This window comes from Excalfactoria chinensis, chromosome 8, assembly GCF_039878825.1.
Source record: "Excalfactoria chinensis isolate bCotChi1 chromosome 8, bCotChi1.hap2, whole genome shotgun sequence".
In the NCBI taxonomy this organism is placed as follows: Eukaryota; Metazoa; Chordata; class Aves; order Galliformes; family Phasianidae; genus Excalfactoria; species Excalfactoria chinensis.
This window is the reverse complement of record NC_092832.1, coordinates 17,645,714-17,673,022: the sequence shown is the minus strand read 5'-3', so window position 1 is coordinate 17,673,022 and position 27,309 is coordinate 17,645,714. Positions and strand designations below refer to the sequence as shown.

The 27,309-nt window shown below is 41.0% G+C and overlaps 2 protein-coding genes across 5 annotated transcripts in view; both read right to left on the bottom strand.

Moving 5' to 3' along the window:
- Positions 1–18,042, bottom strand: part of ZZZ3 (zinc finger ZZ-type containing 3) — a 52,807-nt gene extending 34,765 nt beyond the window's left edge. For both annotated transcript variants that reach the window (XM_072343654.1, XM_072343653.1), the window contains exon 1: positions 17,969–18,042. The gene's annotated coding sequence lies outside the window, so the exon portion shown is untranslated. The remainder of the gene's footprint in view (positions 1–17,968) is intronic.
- A 7,394-nt stretch (positions 18,043–25,436) lies between these two features.
- The window catches only part of USP33 (ubiquitin specific peptidase 33), a 32,539-nt gene continuing 30,666 nt past the window's right edge, over positions 25,437–27,309 (bottom strand). For all 3 annotated transcript variants that reach the window (XM_072342903.1, XM_072342905.1, XM_072342902.1), the window contains exon 25: positions 25,437–27,277. In XM_072342903.1, coding sequence (XP_072199004.1) covers positions 27,120–27,277 — 158 coding nt within the window. In that variant the 3' untranslated portion in view covers positions 25,437–27,119. The remainder of the gene's footprint in view (positions 27,278–27,309) is intronic.

The window sequence follows — 27,309 nt, the reverse complement described above, 5'->3', positions numbered from 1 at the left end:
ATTATATATGGTCAAATATTATTTGTCAGAATAGGCCTACTACTATTTACTCATATCCCATAGCAGGACAGCAAGACAAAATAAAGAAAAAGGAAAAACTTAGGAGTGTAAAAACAACATATCAAGCTTGTATCACCTCAAACCAGCAAGGGTGGGCCTTCCCAAAAACACCCTAAACTGGGAATCAACTAGTGTAGTGAATAGATGAACAGGCTCATTTTGTTTCTCAGAATAGAAGGATTCACCAGGACAGACAATCCTATTCTTAGACAAGACTAAAATCATTAGGAAGAGTCTTATTGAAAAAAATATTTACAGTTCTTTTTGAAAACAAACCGTATTGAGGAAAAGTAAGCTGAATCCAGTACTTAGATTATAGAATGCGTGAAAAACAAGCAAGATCTTAACCTCCTCTTCTCTACCACATAAGCAGCTTTTTTTTTTTGCACTGTTTTACACTGAACCTTTTTTTAAACCACAAAATAAAGAGAAAGGTCAAAACCGCAAGTTATATGTGAATGACTAGCAATGCCCATCTGTCCCTTTGCAATTCTTTCAGTCTGCAGTACTTTATCTAAAGGCTGTTACCCACATTAGGGAGGACAGATGCGACAAAGGCATAATCCCTTTCCTAGGCAAATTCCAAGATAAGGTTGCTAATTTATATAAAAGCAAGTATAAATTATGCAGGTGTAACTACACAGCAGAACTCGAGAAAAGAAAGCACTCTATCAGATATCTTCTTATAGACAAGCCCTAAACAGCCTTCAGTTTCTTGTACCTTGGCCAAATTTTGAGCTGAAATCACACACTGAGGCTTCTGCCTTCGACTGCTATTCCCACCCTGCCGCCTTTCACCTCAATTTTCAGTCAAAATAATTAGTCATTTTTGTGCACAAACACAAAAACAACCCTGCTACTGGTTAAGTGACTGCTGACCTTCTGCTCAAGGAATTTGTCCACCTCCATGCTTGGTGGAAGTGGGATAAAAGCAAGCTAAGAGGAATGCTAAATGGACACAGAAGGAGAGCAGTTAGATTAGCAAAGCAAGTGGATATTGACAACTAGGAGAGAGAGACTGGAAATCACGAAGAACTTGAAGAAGAAAGAAAGCTTACAACAGGGTGGGAGAGAAACCAGAACTGGGACTAACTGTAAGCAAAGAGACCTCCCAGAACCTGGTAGTGCACCACACACACTCCACACACACCAGTTCAGCACATCACCCCAAGAACTGGCCACATACATTTGTGACAACTCTATCAACACAAATATTTGTGAATTGTATCATGAAACGAATTTAACAACAGCTCAAAGATGAAAAGTATCAGCTTCTCTTCTATCTTCACAGATGTGTCTATATGATAAAGTGAAAAGATGTGAGCTCTGAAAGGTGCTACCAAAGCCATAGGAACAATAAACTAGATTCCACACTAACACACCTACGACTGCTTCATCTTCATTTATGGTAAAAAATTTCAACTACTATAAAGTCATTTAATGCAAGTTTGCAAATTAATAAAAAAAAATGCATTCAGCATGATTAAAAACAGTAGCCTTAACTAAACATTCTTACTTTATTGATGGGTAAGTTCAGTAATTGTTATCTAATACAATTAACTTCTCAAGGTAATAAAAAACAGACTACAAAATTAATTTCAGTGTAGTGTAAAGAAAATCATATACTTAACCACGTTTCTTGGTTATCACTGAATATCCTTCTCACTCCGTCTTTCTATTTCATGATATCATCCCAATGAAACTCTCACTGCTTTTCTTGTGAAACCTTTCAGCTGCTAAATAAATTTGCTGCTACCCAAATAAGGCCACCTGTGCAATTAATATCTCAGATATAATAAATTAAAAAGGTTCTTGGAAAGCAGCTCATTAAGAAAAATCAGTAATTTGGTTATAACAACCTTTTATCAAAATATTATTCTAGGAGAATAGACTCCAACAGCACTTAATTTCTTAACCACATACTTCTAAGCAAGCAAGAAAAACGTGTTTTATTTTCAAATTAAGTTATTTCTATTACATGCACAAAATACTAATCATAACAAGATATTATTTCCCAAATTTCCCTGCTATTGACAGAAGTCATCAAGAAGTTATTAATAGTGCTAATAGTTTATTTATGAAAAGGAAGTTGAAGGAATACAGTGCTGTCTGACTTTCTTAAAAGCCCCCAGGCAAGTTGCAGCACCACTTCTCCTGTGTATAGAATACTATACCAGAAATAGCCACTCCGATTCACTTTCAAAATAATTGCAAGCATGCTACCTTATGAAGTACACTGTGATGCTTGCACAGCACAAAACTCTGTATTTTTAGCCCAAACCATTTTCAGTCAAAGTCACATATTTAAAATACATCAGTAAATATATACATATGTATTTTTAATACAGACTATTACAGCATCAGCTACATAAGCCTCAGAAAGCCGCCATAATGACAAAGACAGAAGTACAAGACAATACATAATGTATTACAAATAATACATACTCACAACCGGGTTTCTCCCTGTGTTGTGATTGCAAGTGCCACGGCAACAAACATTAAGGCAAACACCAAACCAGAAAATTAGGCATGCAACCTAATGGGCTTTCGAGAAAACTGGAGAGTGACTTTTTATAGGGCCATGTAGTAAAAGGACTGAAGGTAATGGCTTTAAACGAAAAGACGAAAGATTTAGATTTAGATAGAAGATGAAAATCTTCACTATGAGGGCAGTGAGGCACAGGCAACATGCTGCCCATAGAAGCTGTGGGTGCCACAACCTTAGAGGTGCTCAAAGCTAGGCTGGATGAGGCCCTGGGCAGCCTGAGCTGGCGGGGTATCCATGACCATGGCAGGGGGTTGGAACTGGATGGTCTTGGAGGTCCCTTCCAACCCAAACCACTCAGCGATTCCATGATTCTACTCTGTGATTAAACAAATCATAGAGTACAATCAAATATATCAAGTCAAGCCTGTGGCCCACAGAAAACACAGAAATGTCTGTTTTATGCAGAAAAAGTCTGAGACAGTGCATCTGTTCAAACACTTCACTGATAGGTCTCTGTGCTAGAACCTTACCACTGCTGCAGTTCTCAAAATAATGATTCGTGGCAAAAAATCTTTTTGCTCTAGCCTTCCAGATAGAACAGAATTTACTTCCATTGCCTCTTGCTGTTTGATCTAATACAAATCACAACTGCTGGCTACACTTCATACAACAGGTTTGCCTTTGCAAATAGTCTTTCAAAGTCATGTTCTTCCCGAGCTGAATGTATCAGTTACCCTGAGAACAAGCCTGGCTCACTTCAGCAGCCCCAAGAGTGCTGCAAAGCAACAAGACATTTTCTCTCAGTGCCTGAGCATCCTGACCAAACAACAGATACCAGCACTTGTAAACAACACCTTACTCTTACTCTTTTGAAATCCTGTTTTGCAGCTGACTATTAGCTTATTAAGCTGATGGGTTTCATAGCCATCTAAAGTTTGACATTCTCATCCTTGCTCAGGTCTGAACATAAGCCTCTAGAATAAGATCAGTGTGCATATTCCAGACTACGTGGATGCCTGAAATTTCCACTGAAAATTACTTCAAGGTATTTTAAGTGCTTTAGTAACTGCATTTTTAAAGCTTCTTGTTTCATTGTTGCTCCACATCTGGTCACTGAAAAACCTTTCAATATGAACATTATTATATATCTTTTCTTCTCAATTCTGAATTGGTCTTGATTTTACACCCACACGTATATAAAACAGGAGTGGTTCCAGTTCAGCTAGTATGTTACTTTGTGTAGCTGCTTCTGTCCACAACCAACTGCTTTCATACAGCATAGCTAGCCAGAATTTCCTTGATTTAATAGTACAATAGAAGTCTATTTTCCCTTTTTATCCTAACATACATAACTTTAATAGAACTGAGTTGTTCTAAATTGCTTGAATGCAATTTTGCTTTCTCTTGCTCTGTTCGAAGTCTTGGTAGGCCAGTACAACCGATGAACAACACACTGTGTTTAATTTCCTGAATTTTCTGTGCTCTGCCTTGCCTCCGCTCACAGTATTAGTTGGAAACACATAAAAAGTTTGTCTGGAATGTATTCACATTTAACATCTCAGCCTCCAGCCTCCTTCTGCTTCAATCTCAGTATGAAATCAGCTACCATGAAAGGCTCAGCCAAAAGAGTAGAAATTTTTGCACAATACAACCATTTATCAGCCGTTTTGTTGGTTTGTTGTTTTTTTTTTTCCTGGTAGCTTATGAACTTGCAATATAGATATATTTTATAGATTAAAAATGCATTTCTAAGCCTTTCTAAGATTTTATACCATTTTTCTAAACCTACCATTAAACTGCCAACATGTTTCTGAAATACAGTTGATTTTTTCCTTTGTGATACAAGGAATACCCAGGTATCCTGCCTTAATTATTATTGTTCTCCAGAGTTGTTTTGCTTTGCAATACCCAGTTTATTATTTCCTGTACCTGCAAAGAGGAATTCACTTTCAAAATTCTGCTCATTGCTCAAACATAAAACGAAAGACTGCATTATTCCTTCCCACTTTATAAATACTTCAAATACTTTATCATGTGCTTTCTAAATACCTCTTCCACATACTGAGAAACTGCACTACATTTGCTAAGCAAAAAAGTCTTGCTTGTGACTGTCTAAGCTCATGGACCTATCAGTAACCTGCACACATAGGTATGCAGTTCCCTTTTATGATAATTGACTATCCATTTCCTTAGAAACAAGTCTATTCTTTTAATATATATATATATATATATTAATTTCAAACATCTTTCCTCACACTGCGAGAGATCACAGGTCTGTGCAGTCAGTACCTTGTCTCCAACGACAGGTGTAACTAGGGGAAGAACTGAATACACACTGCCTTTCCCACTACCAACTATTTTCAGTTCAGAGTCCTCCAAGTCACGTGTCATTTCTATCTCTGTAATGAACTTCAGTGTATTTCTCTTCTGTATTTTTGCCGTGTCTTTCCTTGAGCTCCCATAATTTGTTAGCATTCAAGCTAATGCACCAATGTGTTTGTAAAAGAGAGATTTAATGTTCCATTTCTTTTTTAAATGGATATCAAGATCCATAACCTGGCAAAAAGAAAGAAGTAATGATTTAAGATTAGATATCCAATACAGGCAGCCTCATGACAATTTCCATTTTAACATGCAGGGATGACACTTTGCTGTTTTACTCAGTTCTACCATCAGCTTCACTTTTTGACTTTGTCTGGATACATTTTTTCAGGAATAAAGAAGAAAAGATTCATAGTATTATCAAGGATGGAAAGCTGCTGCATGAACTAAGTATACCTACGCTACAATGGCACAGATGTTTCAAATGAATACAGTGAGCACCAGTAGTTTTATTATATGCTTTAGGTTTTATCTCCTCTAATAGAATGCAAGACCTCAAGGTTTTCAATGACACCTTGGCTTTTCTTATTTTCCCAAACATCGTGAGAAAACTCACGACTAGGAGTATTTTATTGTTTTCATATTTCATGAATTTTTAATTCAATTACACTGTGCAAACTGTGATCACATTCAGTAAGATGAAATCAAGAATTTCACCTTATACAGAAGTACGTCTGAATATATCGTCTACAATTCTTAATGAGTTCACAAGAAAGACAACGTTCATCCTGCCATTCCTCACAATTACCATGTAACAGCAGGTAAAAGGCCTGAAGAACTATGAAAAGATTATTCAGGTTCCAGATTCAACCACTAGAGAGTTTCTCAAAGCACGGGAACAAAGGGGAAGAGCTACAGTCCACCTTCAGCATATTTTAGCAGACTGAGGCAACAGGAAGGAGCTGTTCAAAGAGTGTGAATTATATAGTTTCCATACCTATCCTAAGCAAATGCAAATGGATTGTAAGAGCTCAGATACCTTCCTAAATGGCTAATGCATCACAACAATGCAACTGTGTGCTTGCAGTTAAGTTCTTGCTCCCATGTACAGCCTTTGCCCCCTGCGCTACGCACACGTGACTGCCTCACACACTGCATTTTGACACAGCGCTCTGAAAACCCTGTCTTAAGAAACTGCAGAACTCTTAGACTAAACTGGAAGATTATTTATGTTGAACTTAGATTAACTTGTGCAAGGTTGCTGTAAAGAGGAAATTTTCTTATTGTTCTCCCAGTGTATCATTCCGTTGCACAGACTTAATTAGTTAAAATGCTTATTTCTTGCAAGACTGAAAACTATGTGATCAGCATCTCTCTGGACATGCCACAGATACAGTTTGGAATCTTTACAGTATGAATTTGAAAATAATAACAACGCTACAAGTCACTTTCATTCAATCTGACACACGTATTCACATCTGCATTTACACAGAAAAGATATCAAGTAGAAGACTATGTTACTCTCTTTTATTAATAAACTGCTTACAGTTTATTATTTGCCGGTGGTGTCCCAGAAAAGCCTTTCTGATCCTTTCTAAAGCATAGTGTTTTTCAAACTACTGTAAGAAATTTAAGAGAGCTATGTCAAACCAAATGCTATACTTATTCCTTCCTTAGTGCCTCTGAAGAGCTGACATCAAGTATTAAGCAAGGATTAACCTGACAAATCTAATTTACATGCCATCCATAAAACTGCTTAGCTTTATGATTTAAAATATTACCAAAACCCTGACAGTTCTTACAGAACATCTACAATTATTGTCTAATATGAAAGCACTTCTCTATGAATAACTGCATTACCTACAGCACAATGCAGCAGCCATAAAAGAGGAAACAAACACAGGAAGAATACAGCTCCTAAGAGCAGCTTTTGCTATACCTTGAATACACAAAGTGCTCATAACTCAGTGATGTATTCTCTCCTACGGCAATAAGCAATTAATTACATTCCTTTCCTGATAACATATGAATACGTGAAAACCCCAGACCTTTAATAACTAGTTTTACTGTCTGTAGAAACACAGGATGTACTGAAATACAGTGATCATACAGGGCAGAGCAGACCCGAGGATTTACCTGCTGTATGTTTGCAGAATTAATGGATATTTTATTTGGCTTACTGCCCTGCTGTTCTGCACAGACAAGCTGTCCCAAACCTCTGATCATTCCTGCTGCACTTTTCCATGCTAACCATGGCAGATGCGTCAGTGCTGAATAAAACATCCAAGGGATGGGTTACATTATATGCCATAGATTTTTTATTTTTTTAATCACAGAACAGAAATGTTTTATGCTCCCTAATAACAGGCAACACTGTTTGCTTTTTTTGTCAGCTTCTGTAAACTGAATTATGTTTTTCCAGCAGCATCTATCAGAACACTTTCCTGAGCAGTAATAGCTGACAAAGTCAGGGAGCTCTTTTTTTCATTCTTATGCATTACCTCGCATTTCTGAAAATGAGATTCTGTTTCTATTTTATCCCTCATTCACTCAGTGTTGTGAGATCCTTCCATAACTCTGCCTCCAGACAGTGATGAAATCAAGTCATCAGACTTATATCAGCTCTAGATTATTATCAGGTTTTTTTCCTGTCATCGCTGAAATAATGTTATCAACATATCACTACTCTAGAAGTATTAGACTGAACAATTCTAACCGTATGCTAACATTTCAAACACCTGTAGATTTTGTACAGCACAGAAAAACACCCAAACCTTTAATGGCATCAATCAAAACTTCAATCAAATCAAAACAATTTAATGTGCTGCCCAAAGGAATACAGGCATTCTCTCAACAAAGCATGGGTTAAGTCCTCCTTTTTACAATTATGTCTATAGGAACTACAGGAAAAGCACATAAAATCAGTTCAACAAGTCTTAAGATTAAGCCCTGACATTAAAATTGCAAATCACTATTTGCAATGAAACTAATGCTCTATTAACACAAACACTACCAAACTTTGCCCAGTAGGTTTGCAAAATGTTTGGACTGATGATAAATTTCAAGTCCCCTGACTGACAAATCCCCCTGGATTTGGGGTGCTACTTCTTCCTAGGAATGCTATATGCAGACTGTTTGGATTGCCCTTGCTTAATCGAGGAAACACTAGAAACATTTTGATTCACTCTCAGTCAAGAGAAAAAGCAACTCTACAGCATCTATGTATTTAAACTGAAGAAGTAAAACTGTAAACATATGTGCAAGTTAGCAGAATAATTAAAATTACATCTGACCAGTTCAGTAGACTACAGAGAAGACAGCTTTTTCATCAACAGTGGATGCTATGACACACACCTCTTTCTTTTTTTTGCAGTCGAGCTCCTATCAGAATATGTCTTAGTTTAAACAGGTTTCCAATGTTGTGCCAAGCAGGTAACTTCCATGAGGATCATTCTGTACCTGAATTAATGCAACCCTCTTTTTTCTACCCCTGTTCCACCTGTACCTACTTAAATGCTTTTGCAAAGAGCACTTTCCTAGTTCATTGATGTATCAAACTCTCCACTTCGCTGTATTCTAGTCTCCACTTCCCACTATCTTTCTAATACAGCACACAAAGCTGCATCTACCCATCATCTCACTCCTTAGCAAAAGAACTGACACATACTCTGGTGAGCCTTCAGTCATTCTCTATTTAATTTTTCAACACGACTTCCCAGGTGAGGTTTCACTTTACAGTTAAGTGATTTAATCTACAAACAGAGGCAATCCCACTCCCCATGACCCCAGCGCACCATCCTGATTTTTCCTATGCATTTGCCTTAGTATTCAATTTGATCTCACAATGAGCTGATTTAGAAAATACAAATCCTACAAAAGAGCCATTATTTTTCTGCTGGGTTAGCTCCATGAACAAGCTTACAGTAGTGGTCAGACAAGCACAGGTGCTGCCATAAAGCAGGGGCCAGACCTACGTATGTTGGTGACAGATAGCCACTGGATCAGGTTAGCTGTAACGTGAAGCCCTACTCACAGGCTGCCCCTTATCCTTAGCTCTTTACAAGCATTAGGAGCACAGTTACTTCATTTAACTTAGAACTCAAAGTTTCCATGATGAGGATACAAATATTTGATAACTGATGCACAGAAAGCAACTCAACAACCTTATGGTTTCTATCTGTACTGACCAGCTATAACCTACATTACACTGGAGTTGAGAACTCCCTGGGGGGAAATGTTCTCCACATCTGCTTCTGCCAAGCAGGGGTCACAGAAGCTGCTTTACCTCACTTTATTCTCATCCTACTTTACAGTTGGTCTGAATATAAAACTGTTTAAATTATTTGGAAAACTTAACTAAAATGCAGTTGATGCACATCTTCACTAGCAGAACCTGAGGTACATGAGGTACAAAAAGGAGGCAACAGAGAAGAAGAAATAAGACTTTCTGTATTCTTATTTGTAACTGATTCAAACCCTTGGGCTCTTCTCAGCATCTTCTCATAATGGAAAATAGTGAGAGTAGAAACAGTCATCAGACTTCACACAGAAGTAGTACAACAGTAGAAGTGTAAGAAAAGCAAATGTTGTTTCAAAGCAGTAGCACCAGCTAATCCACTAGGGAAGCTGCAGGGATAGCCTGGATGCAGTAAAGGAGTCATTCGAGGGAGGATATGTAGAAACCTTAAATTTCAGCTCACACTACTTCTGCAAATCAGGCCTGCTGGGAGAACAGACAGGACAAGAAGAAATGTCCACATGAACACCTGGTACACATCATAAAAGGAAGCCATAGTGACACATGAATCAGGCTGAAAAGGGTACTGAGAATATTACAGAGTAATCCTTCCCAGAGCTCTGCTGATTCTCACAGAGAATCCCCTGACTCTTCTTATAAGAATTTCTCAGGTTAAATATTCCCTCTCTGCATTCTGAATTCTGATAGTAAGAAAGTAATAATAATAACTTCTCATGAAATATAGGAAGCTTCAATAAAACCACTTCTGAGTTGTAACTAACAAGGGATACTTTCAGTTTAGAAGTGATACAACTGAAAATCACAAATATTAACAAGAAATAAACAACCTCTACTGCTGGTGGGTTGGGTGGTTTCCGGTGGAGGGAGCAGGGGGAATATAAATGGAAAAATCCTTCAGATCTTAAAAACAGGAAACCAATTCCTCTACACACCTGGAGAATTTGGAAGGCCCTGACAGCAAAACGGGCTTTTCCATCCAGTAATCCATTTAAGAGAATAAATACAGAGGATTCTTGAGGATTTGCAAGATTCAATTTGTTTCAACACGAAGAGCGATCACACTACAGGTCAATAACCTCACCATTATAAGAAACAGCAACAAAAATGTCTTGAAGTGAAACATGAAGTAGGAAACAAATCTCTAACAGGCTTCACTTTGGGGTGAAGGAGAACTTTATGTGAATTCAGACATGATACAAAAAGTCAGTGCTTCTCATTGTCCTTTCCAGCACAGTCTGTGAAATGGCAGCAACTATGAGAGGACCCTTTTCTATCTAAAGTATCTTAGGAATCCTCTTAACAAAGGATCAGCAGATTCCCAATTACATGATCCAGAGAAATTTACAGCTGATCTCAGTGAAGAGAAATGAGATAACTACACTCTGTTCTGTTAGAAACCCATTTTCTCCCAGATGGACTTAAAACTATGTAAGCATGTAGGAAAAGTAATCACACACTACTGCAGAGTCTGCACTGACACTCTGAATAATATTTTTTCATTCTTTGGCATTTTTTGCAATGCATGGGACATAGCAGAATTTATGGAAAACTGATAGAATGAAGAGCACAAATTTACTAAGATCAGAAAATTTATACATATATGTATATATGTATGTATGTATGTGTGTGTATATATATAAATATATATGAAGCTGCAGCAGCTTTCTACTTTGCCTACTTTTGTTTTTTTAAAGGACAAAACATTTGCAGACAAGTTGCAGACTGGAAAGAACAGAGAAGTTCTGATGAGCTTTCTTTTTCCCAGAACTTTGCTTTTGAGGAAACACCCAGACAACAGCGCTGGCAGCTTAGCAGAACACAGACACCCTGTCAGATCCCTTCAAGGGGCAATTTAGATAGAGCAGTTACTATCAAAAGCAATCTAATCACGTATAAATAACAAGTAAGACTTGCTGCTTGCTACACTCTGACTTTCACAGACACATACACAGAGAATGTGCAAGTAAATAACAAGAAGGCAGTAGGCGGAAGAGAAAACATGTACGAATACGTTCTAACTTTAGAATGATTTGCAAAATACAATTTCAAAAGTTGCCAAAGACAACAATTTTATACACTTGAAAACGGGGAAAAAAAAACAAACCAAAACAAAAAAATCAAGCAGAAATAAAACAGCAACAATCTGTCACAACATTAATGGCTTCCCACTACAAATCCTTTTGTCAGTCACAGCCTACATGGTCCCCCAGACCACTCTACAAGAAATACTTCTCCAAACCCAGTAAGAACAGCTTCCCCCCCACACTGTTCAGCTGCCAGGCAGTCCTGACAATTCCTTCTCAGTAACAGCTCACTCATCAGCTGCAGCTTAAGGAATAGGTGCATTCGTCTCTGCCCAACACTTAAGCCTCTGAGACCTTACTCTGTGTCACCCTTTACAGTTCTCTACAAGAAAGCCTTTGTTCTGTACTGATACATATAAGAAAAAAATCCATGGAAGACTTAAAATATTTGAGGGAAGCAATAAATTCCTGCTTTACATCATTCTAATATAGCAGACAGCACTTTCTTCCTTTCCCCAGTTTTGGAAAAGCAGGAACAGCTTTGAGGACAAATTTATTTAACTAAATTATAAGAAATCCTCAGAATTAACTTTCACCTTGTCCAAATATCACATCAGCACCTAGAATTAGTGCCACATCCTTGACCAACACCTTGTTCCTGAATGACCTAGTGAGCAATTTCCCATCAACCAGAACAATGATATCCTGTAGAGCTGAAGCGTATATAAAGTTTAATTCATACTCATCAGATGGAAAAATGCAACAGAAGCTTAATTTCAATTAGGAAGAAGTGGACCGAAAGCATCATTTCATTTCAGTCCTCAACTCTCTCTGAACACCAAGAATGTCGAAGAATTCACTGAACCCTTTTTCTAACTGCAGAGCCTATGCAGACCTACACAGCACAGAGATTGGCCTTCATTATTCATTAAGCCCGAGACAGCTTTGTCAAATTTTAATAATTAGAAAAGCTTGAACAAGGGCACAGGAAAAGCACTCAGGTGGGTTTGAGCAGGAACATTTCAGAATGAATTATTCAAATGGATTTGGTGCAAAACAGTTCTGTCAAACTGCCCGGTACTTCTAATCCTAAATGCTCTCGTAACGCTTCTGTTCCAAAGGTAGTTCCTTCATTTAATCAAAGGTTTTCCGATTACCTAAAAAATCCTCAAAGGAGAGATTATGTTTAGAAACAGACTGCAGTAGAAAGCATGCATTTCTATTCAGCCTCATCAATGTTATTACTATTACACAGCAATGGGGATGAAAGACTAAAATCTAGCCCTAATTTAAGGAACACAAACAGGTTTTGAAGAACGCTTCTTATATAATAATCTCTTCAAGAACCTGAAGATCATCACTCAATATCTATCAGCTGTTTTCTCTGTTTCAGTGAGAAGTAGAAGCTGCATGATCTGCTCAGCATTAAAGCCTACAACATATCCCATCCCCTTGCTCCCTAGGATTAATCTTTTTAATTCTGCTTTTTGCCAGTGACGTTTTCTGAAAGACTTCGACTCCAGCTCAGTTTATTTCTGATGGTTCATAAATAAAAAAGCAAACACAAACAAAAGGAAGTCAAAGATTAAAAAAAAGGATGCCTATTCAAGTGATTTTCAATATTACATTACATGGGTCTTAAATAAATGCTTTATAAAGCAACACTTTAATGACCATATCTGATGCACCTCTTCAAACTAAATCTTGCAGACTGTCACACCAGATTTTTCTCTACCACATGGTCTACATTTTTTGTTTGGTTCGGTTTTGCTTTTCCATTTGTTTGGTTTGCTCATGGCCAGTAACATTACAAAAATCATAAAAATGTGGTGATCTTATGGTGACACATCACCCCACCCCCTGCTCCAAGGACAGAACAACTACACCCAAATCACCTCCAAAAGAAGGCTATTTAATCTCTTCTAGAACATTATCAGCTACAGATATCCCATTACGTCCCTCAGACATTCAGCCCTCTTTTTATCTATCCACAGAGCTGGAAAGCTTTTTCTAGGATCAAAACGTTCTTTTGTGCTATTTAGGACCATTATTTCTTGTCCTACCTGGAGAGAACAGTTTATTACATTCCTCTCCGCAGTGATCCTTCCCATACTTAAAGCCTGTTATTATAGCTCCCCATCTCTGCTACAGTCTAAACAATTTCAGTCTTTCTGGTCCTTCCTCAGAGGCCATTACTGCAACCTTCCTAAAATACTCTTTGATTGGTCCAAATCTGTTTGAAGCGCAGTAACAAAAAGCAGAGACTGCATCACCTGAAGCCTAACGCTGAGTGCTGCAGAAGAAATTTGTATCTTACACACAACAATTCAGCTCCTATAATCCCAGAGTGACTCCCGGTGTCTTTTTAAAGCTGGCATGACTCATTTGTGTTCATTTTGTGATACAACCACTTATTTGCAGATCTGTTGCCCTGCCAGTTGTTTTTCATTTTAAGTTTATTGTAGCTACACAAACATATTATTTTACATTTCCCCTTACTGAAATGCATCCCATGGATTTCCTTCAGATCATCTGACCAATTTGTTGAGATCATTTCACACTGCAGTGCCTGTATTCCTCCTGCCCTGAGCTCTGCCGTAGCAATTAGTAAACCTCTGTTCTATCATCCAAGTCACAAACTGAAAGACTAAACAGGATTAAACTCACAAAATACAACTCTAAATTCCATTCAATGCACTCCTCCAATTTGAAACATCCTTGGAGCATTTAATTAACAAGTAGAATCCAGCATGGCAAATCTTCTCTGACAGCGTCTATTTTTGGTGTTTCTGGATTCCTTATTGGTGGAGATAAAACTTCTAACTTCAGCACTACTGTGTTTTGTCACTGTGCTGGAAAACCTTCATACACAAACACACAGGGGAGCCCTCCAGCACTCTCTTCCTCCTTTAAAGTATTAGTGGCAAAGTAACCTAGTTGCACAGCTCTTCCAGTTCCGAATTTGGGCCATATTCATGTTTTTCTTGCCTGTAACAGACACTAAAATGGCACAATCACCCCAAGAAATCTCTAGGCCTGAAAAATCCATATCAGATATATAAGTAAATACATCAACCAATAACAACAAAGGCAAAACCAAAAAGCAGGATGTTACCATTTATGCATCAGCATGAAAACTGTCAAGAACACACAGTTGCTTTTGGACCTTTATATTTTCTAACTGTTATAAATCAAGCTCAAATCATGGCACTTTATGGACAGAATCAGACGTGTCTCAGGACAGAGCTGGAAAAGACAAAATCCCACCACCCTGCTACCAGCCAGATTCTCTGAAGGAGAAGCTTTTGCTCTGATCCTTCTTACAGCAGTTTGGCACATACGCACTCAATTAATCAAACCAAATATTTGTGTTCACATAGTGTTAACTGAACTAGTAAAAACACCTTAAAAATCTTGAACAATTAGATTTTCTATCTTGCCAAAGTTCATATTCTACGTCTCATGATGAAGTTTGAGACATAGAGAAAACATGAAACAGAGAGCACTTAATGGAACAGAGAAAACATTGTTACAAGGGGAGTCTGCTGTTTTCAGAAGCAACAAGACAGAAAGCCATCAGCTTAATGCAAAGCAAAAATATTTAAATAGAGTATCAAGTACAACTTTAACCAAGGGCCTATGAGCTGCTGAAGCGGTTAGCCAAAAAGGAACTTGGTCATCAGAGAGAACAGTCCTGCTCTATTTCCAAAGGGCTGAGGATTGGAACAGCTGATCTTCTGGCATTACCACATTTGACTGAATTCATTATAAGCATTAAAAGCTTAAAGTAACTTTTGAGAACAGTTGCTGTAATTTAAGCTTTTGGTCTGAAGATATAAAAAAACTCCTCTATGATAATTGTCAGCATAAGCAGAAGTAATTAAATACAAGCCTGTAACTAATACACAGGACTGAGCCACAGACTGTACAGGTTATCAGCCTACTATGCTACAAAACCACAACAGAGTACTTGGCTTTGATGATGAGAATGCACAATAACCTTTTTAAAAGCTTTTTGTTTTAAGAACAATGTCCAGTAAGAAAGTGCTATTTAATGCTTTTCTTAATAGTATTTCAACAGGTTTTCACAAAACTAAATAAAATGTTTAGAAAAGCTTTTCTACACCAAAGGCAGTTTTCAAAGCACAAGCCACGTTTACAGTGTTGTTAAAGCTAGAACAATACTAGGCTTCAGTGTAACGTTTATCAGAAACAAGTTCTTATAGAAAGCAACCTGATCTCCTGATCTCCAGCAAAGTACACTTAATTTGGAAACTAAGACCTTTCTCACTCCAGCAATGACAGAGGTTCCCCCTTCTGTACCTTCTATCCTGCCTACAGAGGTAGAAGATTTTTTTCCTTGTTCCAAGATTTTAAGGACAACTTTTATAAATATCTGCCTGGAATCATCCAATTATGTTCGAACCAACCCAAAAGACAGAGAACAATAGGGCTTCCAGCACTGCATTTCTAGAATTCATGCCCATACAACGTAAAGCTATGAATACAGGCAAATGCTAAATACCTGCACAGCAAGCTTTGAACCACGCAAATGTGGTTCTTTACAACTGAAGAGACCTGTAACAACAGTTCCCCCAAAATGCAAAGCATTCCATGCTGGGGAAAGCCCTAAGAAAGTAACCACTCCACTAAGAGATCAGCTGCAAAGAGCTGAAAGAGAGCTTTTCAAATGTGAAAGAGTAACTTAAAAAAAATGATAATAAACAACTGGAAATAGGACAGACTGCCAAGACTTCTATTCCAACTTCCTGAGTACACTTTGAAACATGAAGAAACTGTTCCTTATTTCACTTACCCAACACGGTGGCAGAAGAGCAAAGCAAAAGACTTATCACCTTGCAGCCACCAGGCAACTATCACTGACAAGATGCCAATCTACTTCCAGTACCCAGAACCAGAACCCAACATGTCCTCCAGTCTCCATTCTGTATGTGGCAGACAGCAATGGGGAATCACACTACATTCGAAATGCCAATAGATGTCAAAGCAGCCAGGTACTGTTTAGCAATAGAACAGAAGGCCACAGGATATCCTCCTAAACACTGTGAAACAGAGATCTAGTTATTTTTGCATACTAACTGTGTAATGCTGCATTCAAAAATCCCATTTACTAGCTCTCACTTTCCAGACAAAAAACATGATTGAACTTCATCACTAAACAGCTCAATAAAAAGATACTTAGTTCTGCCTTCCTCTTATTAATTAGACATTTGTAGAATGCAATGCAAAGAAAAATCAGTTTACAGTGGTACAACTGAGAACTGAAGGAAGTGCCATTACTGGACAACATAACAAATAGACCCATCAGAATTTCAGCTTCAGTTCATAACTGCTGCTCCTTATCGACATATATGGCCACACTGTGAAACAATCCTTCATAAGAAGCCTTCCCTGTAATTTCAGGACACACCACATTTCTATGAGACAAGCAGAAAATCTGCACGCAAAGCTATTCATGTCTTGAATGACTTCCTAGAAGCCACGTGCTGAAGGAAACTGCTAACTAACTCCTTCTACAGCAAGGGAGTTTCATCACTGGCTCCAACTGAGTGAAAACTTCACCTGACTAACACTAACATTTTACTACATACACTTTCCCTTTAAAGAATTGAGTTTTTCTCCTCTACAGCACCTCTTCTTCAACCGATGTTTTTCCAGTCCTTGTAACAGCTAGGAAGGGGAAAAGTGTTAACTAAATGTACAGCAGAAATACATGAAAAAGACATGTCCCTAAGGGCTGCACAAGTTAGTATTTAATACAAAATATGGAGCACACTTAAAGTTTTGATCTCTAAATGATTTCTATGTTATCAGTTTAGTAGTAACGGCAATAGCAGTGGAAAATACACAAACACACCTACAACCACCAAGCAGCTACTACAGCGCATCTCATAATGACTGCAAACACACTTCTGAATCACAGCTGGAGATCTGAACCCCAACAACACTTTTTTTTTTTTATGGAAGTCTTCTTATCGTTATTCATCAGCCTAAGTCTAGACTAGTAACAAGAAGAGTTTAACCCCAAGACCACAACCCCTGACAGCGCTCTGGGATCATCAGGGATAGAACACAAGATACCATAAAGATGACACAGAACCGTATGTTCTCCCACAGCGATCAGAGTTGGGAGACAAAGGGCAGCTGGGACACACAGGCACGATGGGAATTACAGCTCTAAGTGAAACAGGAAACTGGAAAGTATTTTACAAGCTTGGGACATACAGAGATCATATCTGTGATGTCTTTTGTGCACTGCGACAGGAGCGGCAGGCGTCCAACAGCAAGGACCCGAGAGCAGCAGCAGAACAGGTGTATCGGGCCAGCGGACGGTGCCGGCACCACGCGGCGTCCGAAGGGCCCGGGGGCGCGGGCCGAGCAGCCGGACCACGAGAGGCCGAGGGACCCGCGGCCGTTAACAGCTTCGGTCAGGAAGGGCCGAGCTGCGAACCGGAGACGGAGGTTCCTCGGCCTCTCCCGGCTCGCCGGCAGCCCAGGCGCAGCGAGGCCAGGCCCAGAGGCGGCGGGGGGCTCCGAGGCACGCGCGGCTGGAGGGCCCCACCGGCGGGGCGGGCGCCGCTCTGAGAAGCGAAGCGCGGCCCGGGCAGCGCGAGGTGAGCTGAGGTGAGGCGGGGCCGGGCCGGGGCGGGGGAAGGGAGGGAGGGCCGGGAGCGGAGCCAGTAGCGCTTCCCCGGGGCGCCCGACCCCGCCCCGCTTCCCGCGCGGCCCGGGGCACGCCGGCGGGGAGGAGGCTGTTCGCGGGGTCCCCGCCCCCCGGGCCCCCGTTACCATTACCCAGCACGCCCAGCGCCGCGCCGCCATCCCGCAGCCGGCCCGCTCCCGCAGGAACCGCGCGACCTCGCGAGATTTCCTCTCCGCTCCCCCCCCGCCTCCTCCTCCCCTCCCCTCCTCTCCCATTCCCGCCCCGCGACCCGACCCGGCCCCCCGCGCGCGCACGCACACTCGCTCAGACCCAACATGGCGGCCGCGGCGCCGCGCACGTGTCCCCAGCCGCGCAGTGCCAGGCCGGGCGCGCGCACAGCCAGCCATGCACACACGTAACGCCCGGGAAGGGGGGGGCACGAGGAGGGAGGGAGCGAAGGGGGAGGCGGGGCCGCCGCGCACGCGCAGCAGGCTCTGCTGCCGGCCAGCTGATTCGAACGGGGCGCGCGAGCCGCCACCTCCTCCCGCACGCGCTGGTCACGTGGGGGCTTCCCCCCGCTCCTTCCCTCCTCCTCCTCCTCCGCCTTCCCCCTCCCCTCGCGGGTTCCGAACTCGGCACCATCCGGGTCCCCGTTTCCCCGGGGCTGGGCCCGGGCCCGAGCCCTCACCTGGCGCCCGCTCCTTGGCGCGGCCGGCCCCGCGCAGCCCGGCGCGCGGCTCGCTCCCTCCGTGCTGCCCGCACCAGGCGGCGGCGGCGGCGGCGGCGGCTCCGCACAGCGCCTGCTCCCCTCAGCTCGGCGGCGGCGGCTCCTTCCGCTTCCTTCCCCTCCCCCTCCAGCCACTGCGGCGGGGACCCGCTCCCTGCAGCTCCGCCTGCTGGCAGAGGGCGGGGGCGGCGGCGCGGCCTGCCCGCTGCCCCCCGGGCGGGGGGCTGCGCCGGGCGGTGCGCTCGGCGGCCCCGGGAGGCGGCCGGGAAGGGCCGAGAGCCGCTCGGGAGGCGCGTGCCCGGCGGGGCGTCCCGCGGAGACGGGAGAACGCGGCGCCGCTCACGCGTGCGGCTGACACGGCGGCGGCCGGGGCGCGGCGGGATCGCTGCGGGCGGGCAGGCGTGGGAGCGGGCGGCGGGCAGCCGGCGGGCACCGCTTCCCAGGGCGCGCTGCGGAGGCCGTGATGCCGGGAGGACCCTGCTCAGTCCAGAAAGCGCCGCTCCGCGCCCGGCGTTCTCTGGCCGATGGCTGAAAATCAACCTTTTACGTCTTGTTTTGGCATCCTCCTCGTTCCCTGCGAGTCAGCCTGCTTATGTGGTGGGACTTTACTGATGCCTCTTCCCAATGGGAGAGGATCTACCGTGTGTCCCTCATTCTCCTCTAAAAACCCACTGTTTTGTGTTGTTTGTTTGTTTCTTACGTATCTGGAGAGTTTCAGGTAACAAGGATCAAAAGATTGAAGTTTTCTATCTAAGTGCTTATGAAAGGCAATAAAAACATTATAATAAGAACCACTAGCAACTCTGCAAATTGCTGAGAAATCCTAAACTAAATCAGCTTTCTGGAATAGGTTACCTAGAGATAAATATTATCAATTCCATTTAAAGACAAGCGCTGTGGTGGTCAGACCAATTGTGCTTCTGTACAGAAAGGATCTTTCCCATTTAACAACACCATAATTGCCCCCAATTACCAGTCTGGCCATGCAGTCCCGGAGTCTGCACAGAAACCTCAGTTGCTTTTCCACTTTCCCCTCCTTGCTGACTTGGAAAACCTGCAAAGGGATTCAAAACAACAGAAATCCCACAAGGGGGAGAAGGAAATTTTTGTTGTTGGCGGTGCCACTGTTCTCATGCAGCCTTCTGTCTGCGTGCCCGAATCTTAAAGAGCAACGGAGCCTTTTGTGGTGTTATTGCAGAAGCACCTGTAAGCACAGACTGCGATCAGTGCAGAAATATGTTTGCTCAGCTCAACAGCTGCAGCGGTTGAAGACATTATTGCGTTGCAGCCAAGTGCTGGTGCTTTCACAGTAGAACTGAGTGTTCTCACAGCAAAATCTATTGTATTTTGTTCAAGTTCCCATGGCTGCCGAAGGGCGCAGTTGAGCAATAGAGCAGAGCTGATCTGACAGCCTGTTGACACAAAGCAGCACCCTTTCCCCACGCGCTCCCCTCCTAACCACGCTGGTGCCCATCTGAACACCCAGTAATAAATCAGACCTAAAGAGACCAAGGAGCTGTTCCTATTTCTGGGGTGTTAATTCTCCACTAAGAAATAAACTGCTTTGGATGATGGACAGTAGGGGCAGCACGTGAGAAGCCAAAGGTGTTGCCAGCAGTGCAGAGGAGCAGGGCTAGTCTCTCTTGGCAGAAGGTACTTTTTGGCAACAAGTTTGAACCAGTTCAACCATACTGCCTAACCACACCCCAGACCAGGATTTGCTTTGAATTCACTGAGGAGTGCCTAAATGTTAGCTCTGCTTTCTTCCTTAAGAAGCAATAATGTCTAGTGATGGGACGATAACAGAGCAACCGTTGTTGTTAATGGCGCAGTGGTTTTGGTAATGGCTCCTGCTAATGAAGGGGATGCTCCTGGGCTGTGCTCCACCTCTGTATGCCCCTGCTTTCACTGGAATGAATCCAGCAATTCCATCCCCACGGGGCAGTTTGGCTCAGCAAGCCTACTAGAGGAAAATAACTATATGCAAAGAGGGAAAAAACCAAGCCATGCAAAGTATCAAGTGTACTTACTGCGCTTATTATTATACTTCTTGTCTCCACCCAAGAAAATTTACATTTAAACCCTGAGAAACCTGCTTTGTTTGACGCTGGTTGGATGGGGCTCTACTTTGAGTGTTGTCCTCATGATTCAAACTTTTCCCATTTGTTCATGCCATCCGGCAGCTCCTGCCCTGCAGGATGCTGTAGATTCTATATAATTCCTAAGCCTATAGGAATATGGTCCTGGCCAGCACCATCACATCCCTGTACTACATCTCCCCTTCCCCAGCTACCTCCTATAACCCACCCAAACCATAAGTCTTGGCACAACCATTTTCTCTGCACACCAAGTTATGTTGTGCATCAATGACCAGTAGCTATATTTTGTTGTGGGCAGCCTCAAGTAATTCCTAATGCAGTAGGCAACCTTTCTGGCCTTGCCACCAGTGGTAGGAAACAAACAAAAAACATCCGGACCGAAGGAAAACGGTGTTAATGACAGCTTCTCCTCATGTTAGCGGGACTAAGCTAAAAAAGAGATCAGCCCCAACTCTAAAGTCACTGTTAGCTACAACATGAACTGCTTTATCTGCACCATTTCACTGGAGCCCAACTCATATTTGTGCATAGAGGTGCCTACGACCATAAGGTCCATCACTGACAGCTGTTACAGGGCTTGTGCTTTCAGCGGTAGCATCACTGTTTCAACCTTTAAAAATCAACAAATAGTATCTCTGTTTTTCCATTATTAAAGCAAACGTGTTCTTTTATTTATCATTTATTTTCTAACATTAGTCAAAATATCGCTCACTGCACAATTCAGCACAGCTGAGAAACTGATCTGAAGGACAGCTAGGTTTCCAGTATGCTCCAAGAAGGGCATCTGCAAGCTACTCCTGATTCCCTACCCGATGTTGCTATTAAACACAGAGTTCATGGTCTCAGCCACTGCTCCAAGATCTACACTGGCTCTACACCGTCATGCAGGAGGGAGATTAGAGTTGGAATTCTTCTCTGGAGTTCAGCTCAGGCTTATTTGCTCTGATTCAAGGACAGCTATATTGGACTGACTGGTTTGTGTGGAATTACTTTGGTGGCTGCACAGTAAGTCCTGGTCAAGAGCAGAGACTCTGCCTGAAGCCAGCAGAGCCCAAACTTAATAAACCATCTTGGAATGGATGAGAACTAGCTCAGGCACAACTCAGTGTTACTCTTAGCTAATCAATTCAGTCTTAAACAACTCAGAAATCTTCTTATTCATTCAGCTGATGATTTTCCTATTGAAGTATCAAGATCCTGTTGCATTTTCTCACATCTACAACCCTAAACCAGTCATCCAATGACTCGGCTTGCTTATAGTCTCATGAGAATCCCTAAAACCTATGAGCGATCTGTTTCTCACAAATGGCCTCTTATTGTTAATCTGCATATCTCAGCTGACACACCTTTGGGAGAGAAACATTTTGTGATAATACCAGCTTTTTTTTTAATGAAAAGCATGACTCAGCTATTGTAAGCAAACACCTGTAATTTTAGATGCATTATAGACAGGGACATTTTTATCTTACCATGTGGCAGCGCTCACAAGTTTACAGAGGAAAAAAGCTTTATCGCCTTGTTGAGTCATTGAAAGCTAAACTGAAGCTATTAATTTAGAACCAGCCACGTGTTTTAAATAGCAGTAACTAATACAGAACGTATGCAAGAAAATAAGTTACATTTTTCCTCCTTTTTCCTACCCCAACTCCAAAAGGATATTTTATTATCCGGTAAAGTAAATGGAGTTTGTAAATAGACAATCTTGGTGAAATAACACTGAAAGCGATTTGTCCTTCTTTGTGACACTTCTGAAGTCTAGAATTCTTACTTTGCTTCCTGCTATTAATTGTCAGCTCTGGATGGCTTAAGTATAGAGGGAAGCCAGAAAAGCCATCTGTTTGGGAGAATGAAAAAGCCTACTTGTTTTACTCATTTCCTGGGCAAAACGAAGAGCTGAAAGGTTTTCAGTGAGAAAACTGCTTAGACTGCACTAAGCCAGATGTACACAGGGAATTCAAAAGGAATAAATGGGACAGGATTTTCTTAGTTTGGTGTAAAATGGTTGTATGGCGAATAAGAAGAATCTACTTGTTTCTTCAATCAGATCATCTGAATATTTTTTTGTACATTTTCCAAATCTCAGGTTTGCTTTTCAAAAGTAGCTTATGTGATGAATATTGATTAGAAACATTCATCTGTAATACCAAATAGAAAGAAGCTCCTTGGATTTACTCCTTTTGAGAAATCATAGGATATCTTGTGTTACTAAAAGCCAGTTACTTTATGAGCTTTGATTCCGAAAAGCAGGATTCTTACATAATGCATCAGCACTGCACATTAAATTACACCAGATTCCATAAGAAAAAGTCAGCCATATTTAACTTCTTACTCTTTATGCTGATATTCCCACTGCCAGTAGGACAAGCTGCAAACTGAACAGCTAGTTATAAGAAACTACCCCATTGTGGGGTTGAAAAAATACAGGATCATACACACTCACAGAAGGCTCTAAATATAAGTTCTTTCAGATATCACTGAATGTTGTGCTATGCTAAAAGAATAGACTTCTTTGAGTGTGCTGTGCTTCCAAATTAGGGACCAACACTACGACTTGTTGGCTCCAATCTTCAGACGTCCCCATTTTGATAGCCCAGTCAGAAGGTAACTTCAATCAGCACAGCTCCATTGGTAGAACAATCAGAATTAACTACGCAACTAACTCCCAGGCAAAGCAAAAAACACTAGAACTTCCACATGAAATAGCAGTTTTGTGAGATTAAATTGAAAAAAAAAGAGATTAAATTGAAAAAAAATAAATTAGTATCTATGCAACTGCATATAGTAGGTTGCAAGTCATAGTACAGCATCTAGATGGAGCAGTAAAGTTCTAAAGCAACATCTCCTTATCACAGCCATGGACATGTGGCAACAAAGGGTGTTTCTGTTCTCTCATCAATTCAGATTTGGCAGATTTCATACCACAGAGATGTTACCCTACAGCAATTTTTGTTAGATGCATACAAACATGTTTTTGCTGCATTCAGGCATTTCAGCAGCTGACAGTGACAACACTACTCAAAATACACAGCTACCAAAATTGATTGTGATCTTGTCTTTTGTGATATGAATTAGTAAAACAGCTTTTTGCTCCATTTAATCTTCTCTTGGTAGAGTTCCGTAACTTTCCTAGCAAGCTTTCAGGCTGACAGAAAGACTGACACCCATTACAGCATTCCAGAGTCATTTATCTGTTTAGAAACAAAACTGTATCTGATGAACCTACTCAAGATCACTACTCCAGAGAAGAACAAAAAATAGTTACTGTACTGCCTCCAGCCAATCGAGGAACAGAAGAAACAGACTGTGCATTTCAAATACAAATTGATACACGTCACCAACCTTGGACATAGGCCTAGTACAGACATAACCTGCAGAAACAGTTTTCTGAACAAAAAAAAATGAATTCTCATCGTAATCATCTCTAGAACTTCCTCCATTCCCTAATATTCCAGAAACAAGGGGAAGCCTGGCTTATAAGTCAGTAAAACATCCCACTGACAAGGAATAATTTTTCAACTAACTTGCTTCATTAAGCACGCTACTTAGCTCTGTGCTCTCAAGTATATTGTACAAGTGCCTTGTTTTGCTACTAATTCAACAGCTCTTTGGTTCATCTTTTTCCCTCCAATTATACCGTTCACTTACTTCACACAATATCTGAAGCATCCTTCTGGATGCTGGAGGTTCCAATAAACATTTAGCTGAACTACTTGCAATAAATAAATAGACAACAACAACAACCCCTGAAAAATGCAGAGAGCAGATTTTCAGTTACTCTACTCCCAGGCAGTTCCCTCCAGAGGAGAGCGCTGAAGTGACCAGAGTGAACAGCAGGCTTTCAATAGTTCAAATCTACACTCCCAAGCCTCAAATAAGGAATTTTCCCTTACTGAAATGCCAGCTTCCCTGGCACCCAAATACACAGCTGTCTTTCCTCAATTGGAAACGAAGGAACAAACAATCTAAGAAGTCTGGTTAAAGGCTCACAGAGAAAAATCATTTCTGCAGACCCTTTCTGAGATACATTCTTCCCCTGCTATTAATCAGATCTTTCTTCACAGAGCAGGTTTTTCTCCTTTAAACACTGCAATGCTGCCTGCCTTCCACTATACACAAGCAATCCATCTGGAGTTCTCCCACACTGTCTTATTTTAAAAGGCTATTTCCATTTCCGTGGCATAAAATCCTTCGTAAAGCCCTCAAAGGGCTAAAAACAAGGCAGTCATCTTTTTGGAACCATCTTAAACACAAACACATTTCATCTCTGCAAACTTGGGAATTTCCTTTGTTGTTAGCATGACAAACAGTTGCAGTGCGAGGATGCCTGTCACTGAGGTGACAGAGGCACTTCACAACTCAGCTAGTTTGAAGCATCTCATTACTGGTTTAAGCACACCACAGCTCAGGACTGCAGTGGAAAGAAAATTCTGCAGAACTGCTAGACTATTAGAAATCTAGAAACAGTCCTATCTAAACCCAAGTCACCATTACTGAAACTGAGGCAGATACTCCTACTCATCTACGAAAACTGTTTTCTTCCTTGAATCTCCCTCCTGCATTCTTTTAAGAGAACCTATTTTTCAGTATTGAGTCTTGCAGCTCTTCTTTGAGATCATCTCTCCCCAACTTGCATTTATTATCAAGTAACACCCAGAACTGGGAGCAGTACATTTGAAATCTCACAATCAAGCACAACACCAAGTAGAGCAAGATAATGACCTCCTGTACCTTGCATCTGATGCTTTTGTTACTGTTATCCAGTTTTTGAGGGGTTTTTTTGCTTTTTTTTCTTTTGCCACAGTTGGATTTTGACTCTGTCTGATCTGCTGTAATATGCAGAATATTTCACACAGAACTGCTTCATGACATGGACAAGCTAATGTCCCCAGCATCAAACCTTTCTTCCTTTGCAGATGGGCTGGCTGATATCTGTGATAAAGTTTAATGAAGTTTAAAATTGGGAATGTTTTACTTACATACTAGAGATATAATCATTGGCTTTGTACTGCTGTTCATCTACCCCTCTCATTCACCCTACTGTGTTCTGGTTTTAGCTCTACTTCTCAGGTAGGCTGAGGAAAACACTGGGATTTACAGATGGGATTTCAGACAGAACCTTCTGTACAACACATTAGCAACATGGTGAAGTACTTTAGGTTATAGAACACTGGGACTCTTATAGGCAGCTTTCTAACCACAATGGCTCTAAGTACTTTATGAAGTACAACACAAGTTTCATTTCATACTAGATATAAAACCATCCAGAAGAGCATTATATCAGTATTTCTCACTCAAGCTATGCAACTGTCCACGTCATTGCCTCAATGTAAAGTAGCCAGGAAATATATGGGTGTGGAGACAACATCACAGCATTACTCCAAGGTTTTCACAGTGATGTAACTGATGTAAATAAATGAAAAAATTTGAGCAGGCTCCCAACCCCTCCCCACATTAAGGTTGGTTGCCCCCATCCAGCCCCTTTTCTCTTTTTTGTTTTTTAAAAACAAACAACCAAACAAGTAGCCTTGAGTACCGCTGCTTATTTGGTAACTATCAGGCAAAGAAAAGAGTAAGTGCCATTCTGCGTTCCAATCTGATTCATTTAGTGAAGTTTTGCAATATATACATTTTATCCAGCTTTTCACATTATAGATCATCATGCCAATAAACAAAACAACTATCTGTGAATATAATCCAAGAGACCAGACAATTTAACTTCCAAAATTTATATCACTCATGTCCATAATCATTTTACATTTCACATTTCATGCTCTCAAACATTACCCTAGAGAAGACTATATCTTTTTTCTCACAGATATTATTAACGCTAGCAGGTTTATAGAGTTACAGAAGCCTAACGATGCAAAATTGAGCAGGTAATAATTTAAGACATTCGCCGACTAAAACAATATTCAATCTACGTTAATGTTTGATCCATTCAAATATGTTAAGTATTTGGATGTCACTCATTTTATATACTTACAGTGCAAAATAAGTGAGAATTTTTTTCCTGAGCATTTAAGACATTAAAATCCTTTTTCTTTATCATTGATTGCAATCCATTTAGAATATAGTCTCCTTATACCTAGCATTGTCAAGACTTTACAATTAAGAAGGCAGACATTTGTGGGTATCAGAAGCCCAATCAGGAGGGTTACATATATCTCTAGAACTTTGCTCCCATTTTTCAAGTCTAAGGATATAACAGGATTTTGACTTACACCGAAAAGTCCAGAAATGACAGTATTTTCCACTCACCAAACACTCCAAGAAGAACAAACTACACACTTTCCAAAACAGAGAAACAGTCTTCATTTAAACAAATTCCAATGTATATTTCAACTTACACTTCTGTAGTTAATGTAATGCCCAGTGAGATGTGCCTCCAATAGACAAGAGAATAAAACTTTTAGGAATGTATTTTGGGCATTTTGTAAGGAAGCTGGATTCCATACAAATTAATCTTTTCCTCAGTAGCTACAGACAGTGAGTTTCTAACTCAATCTTCTCTTCTGTTTGCAAGATATCAGGTTCTACTGTAGGAACAGGTGGCCTGTGTATAATCTCTGGGCCTCCACCATAAATTGACTGAAGAAAATTCCACGTTTCTTCAGATATCTGTCCAGAATCTGCACCTGCAAACATTTAGAAGTTCTAATTACTATTT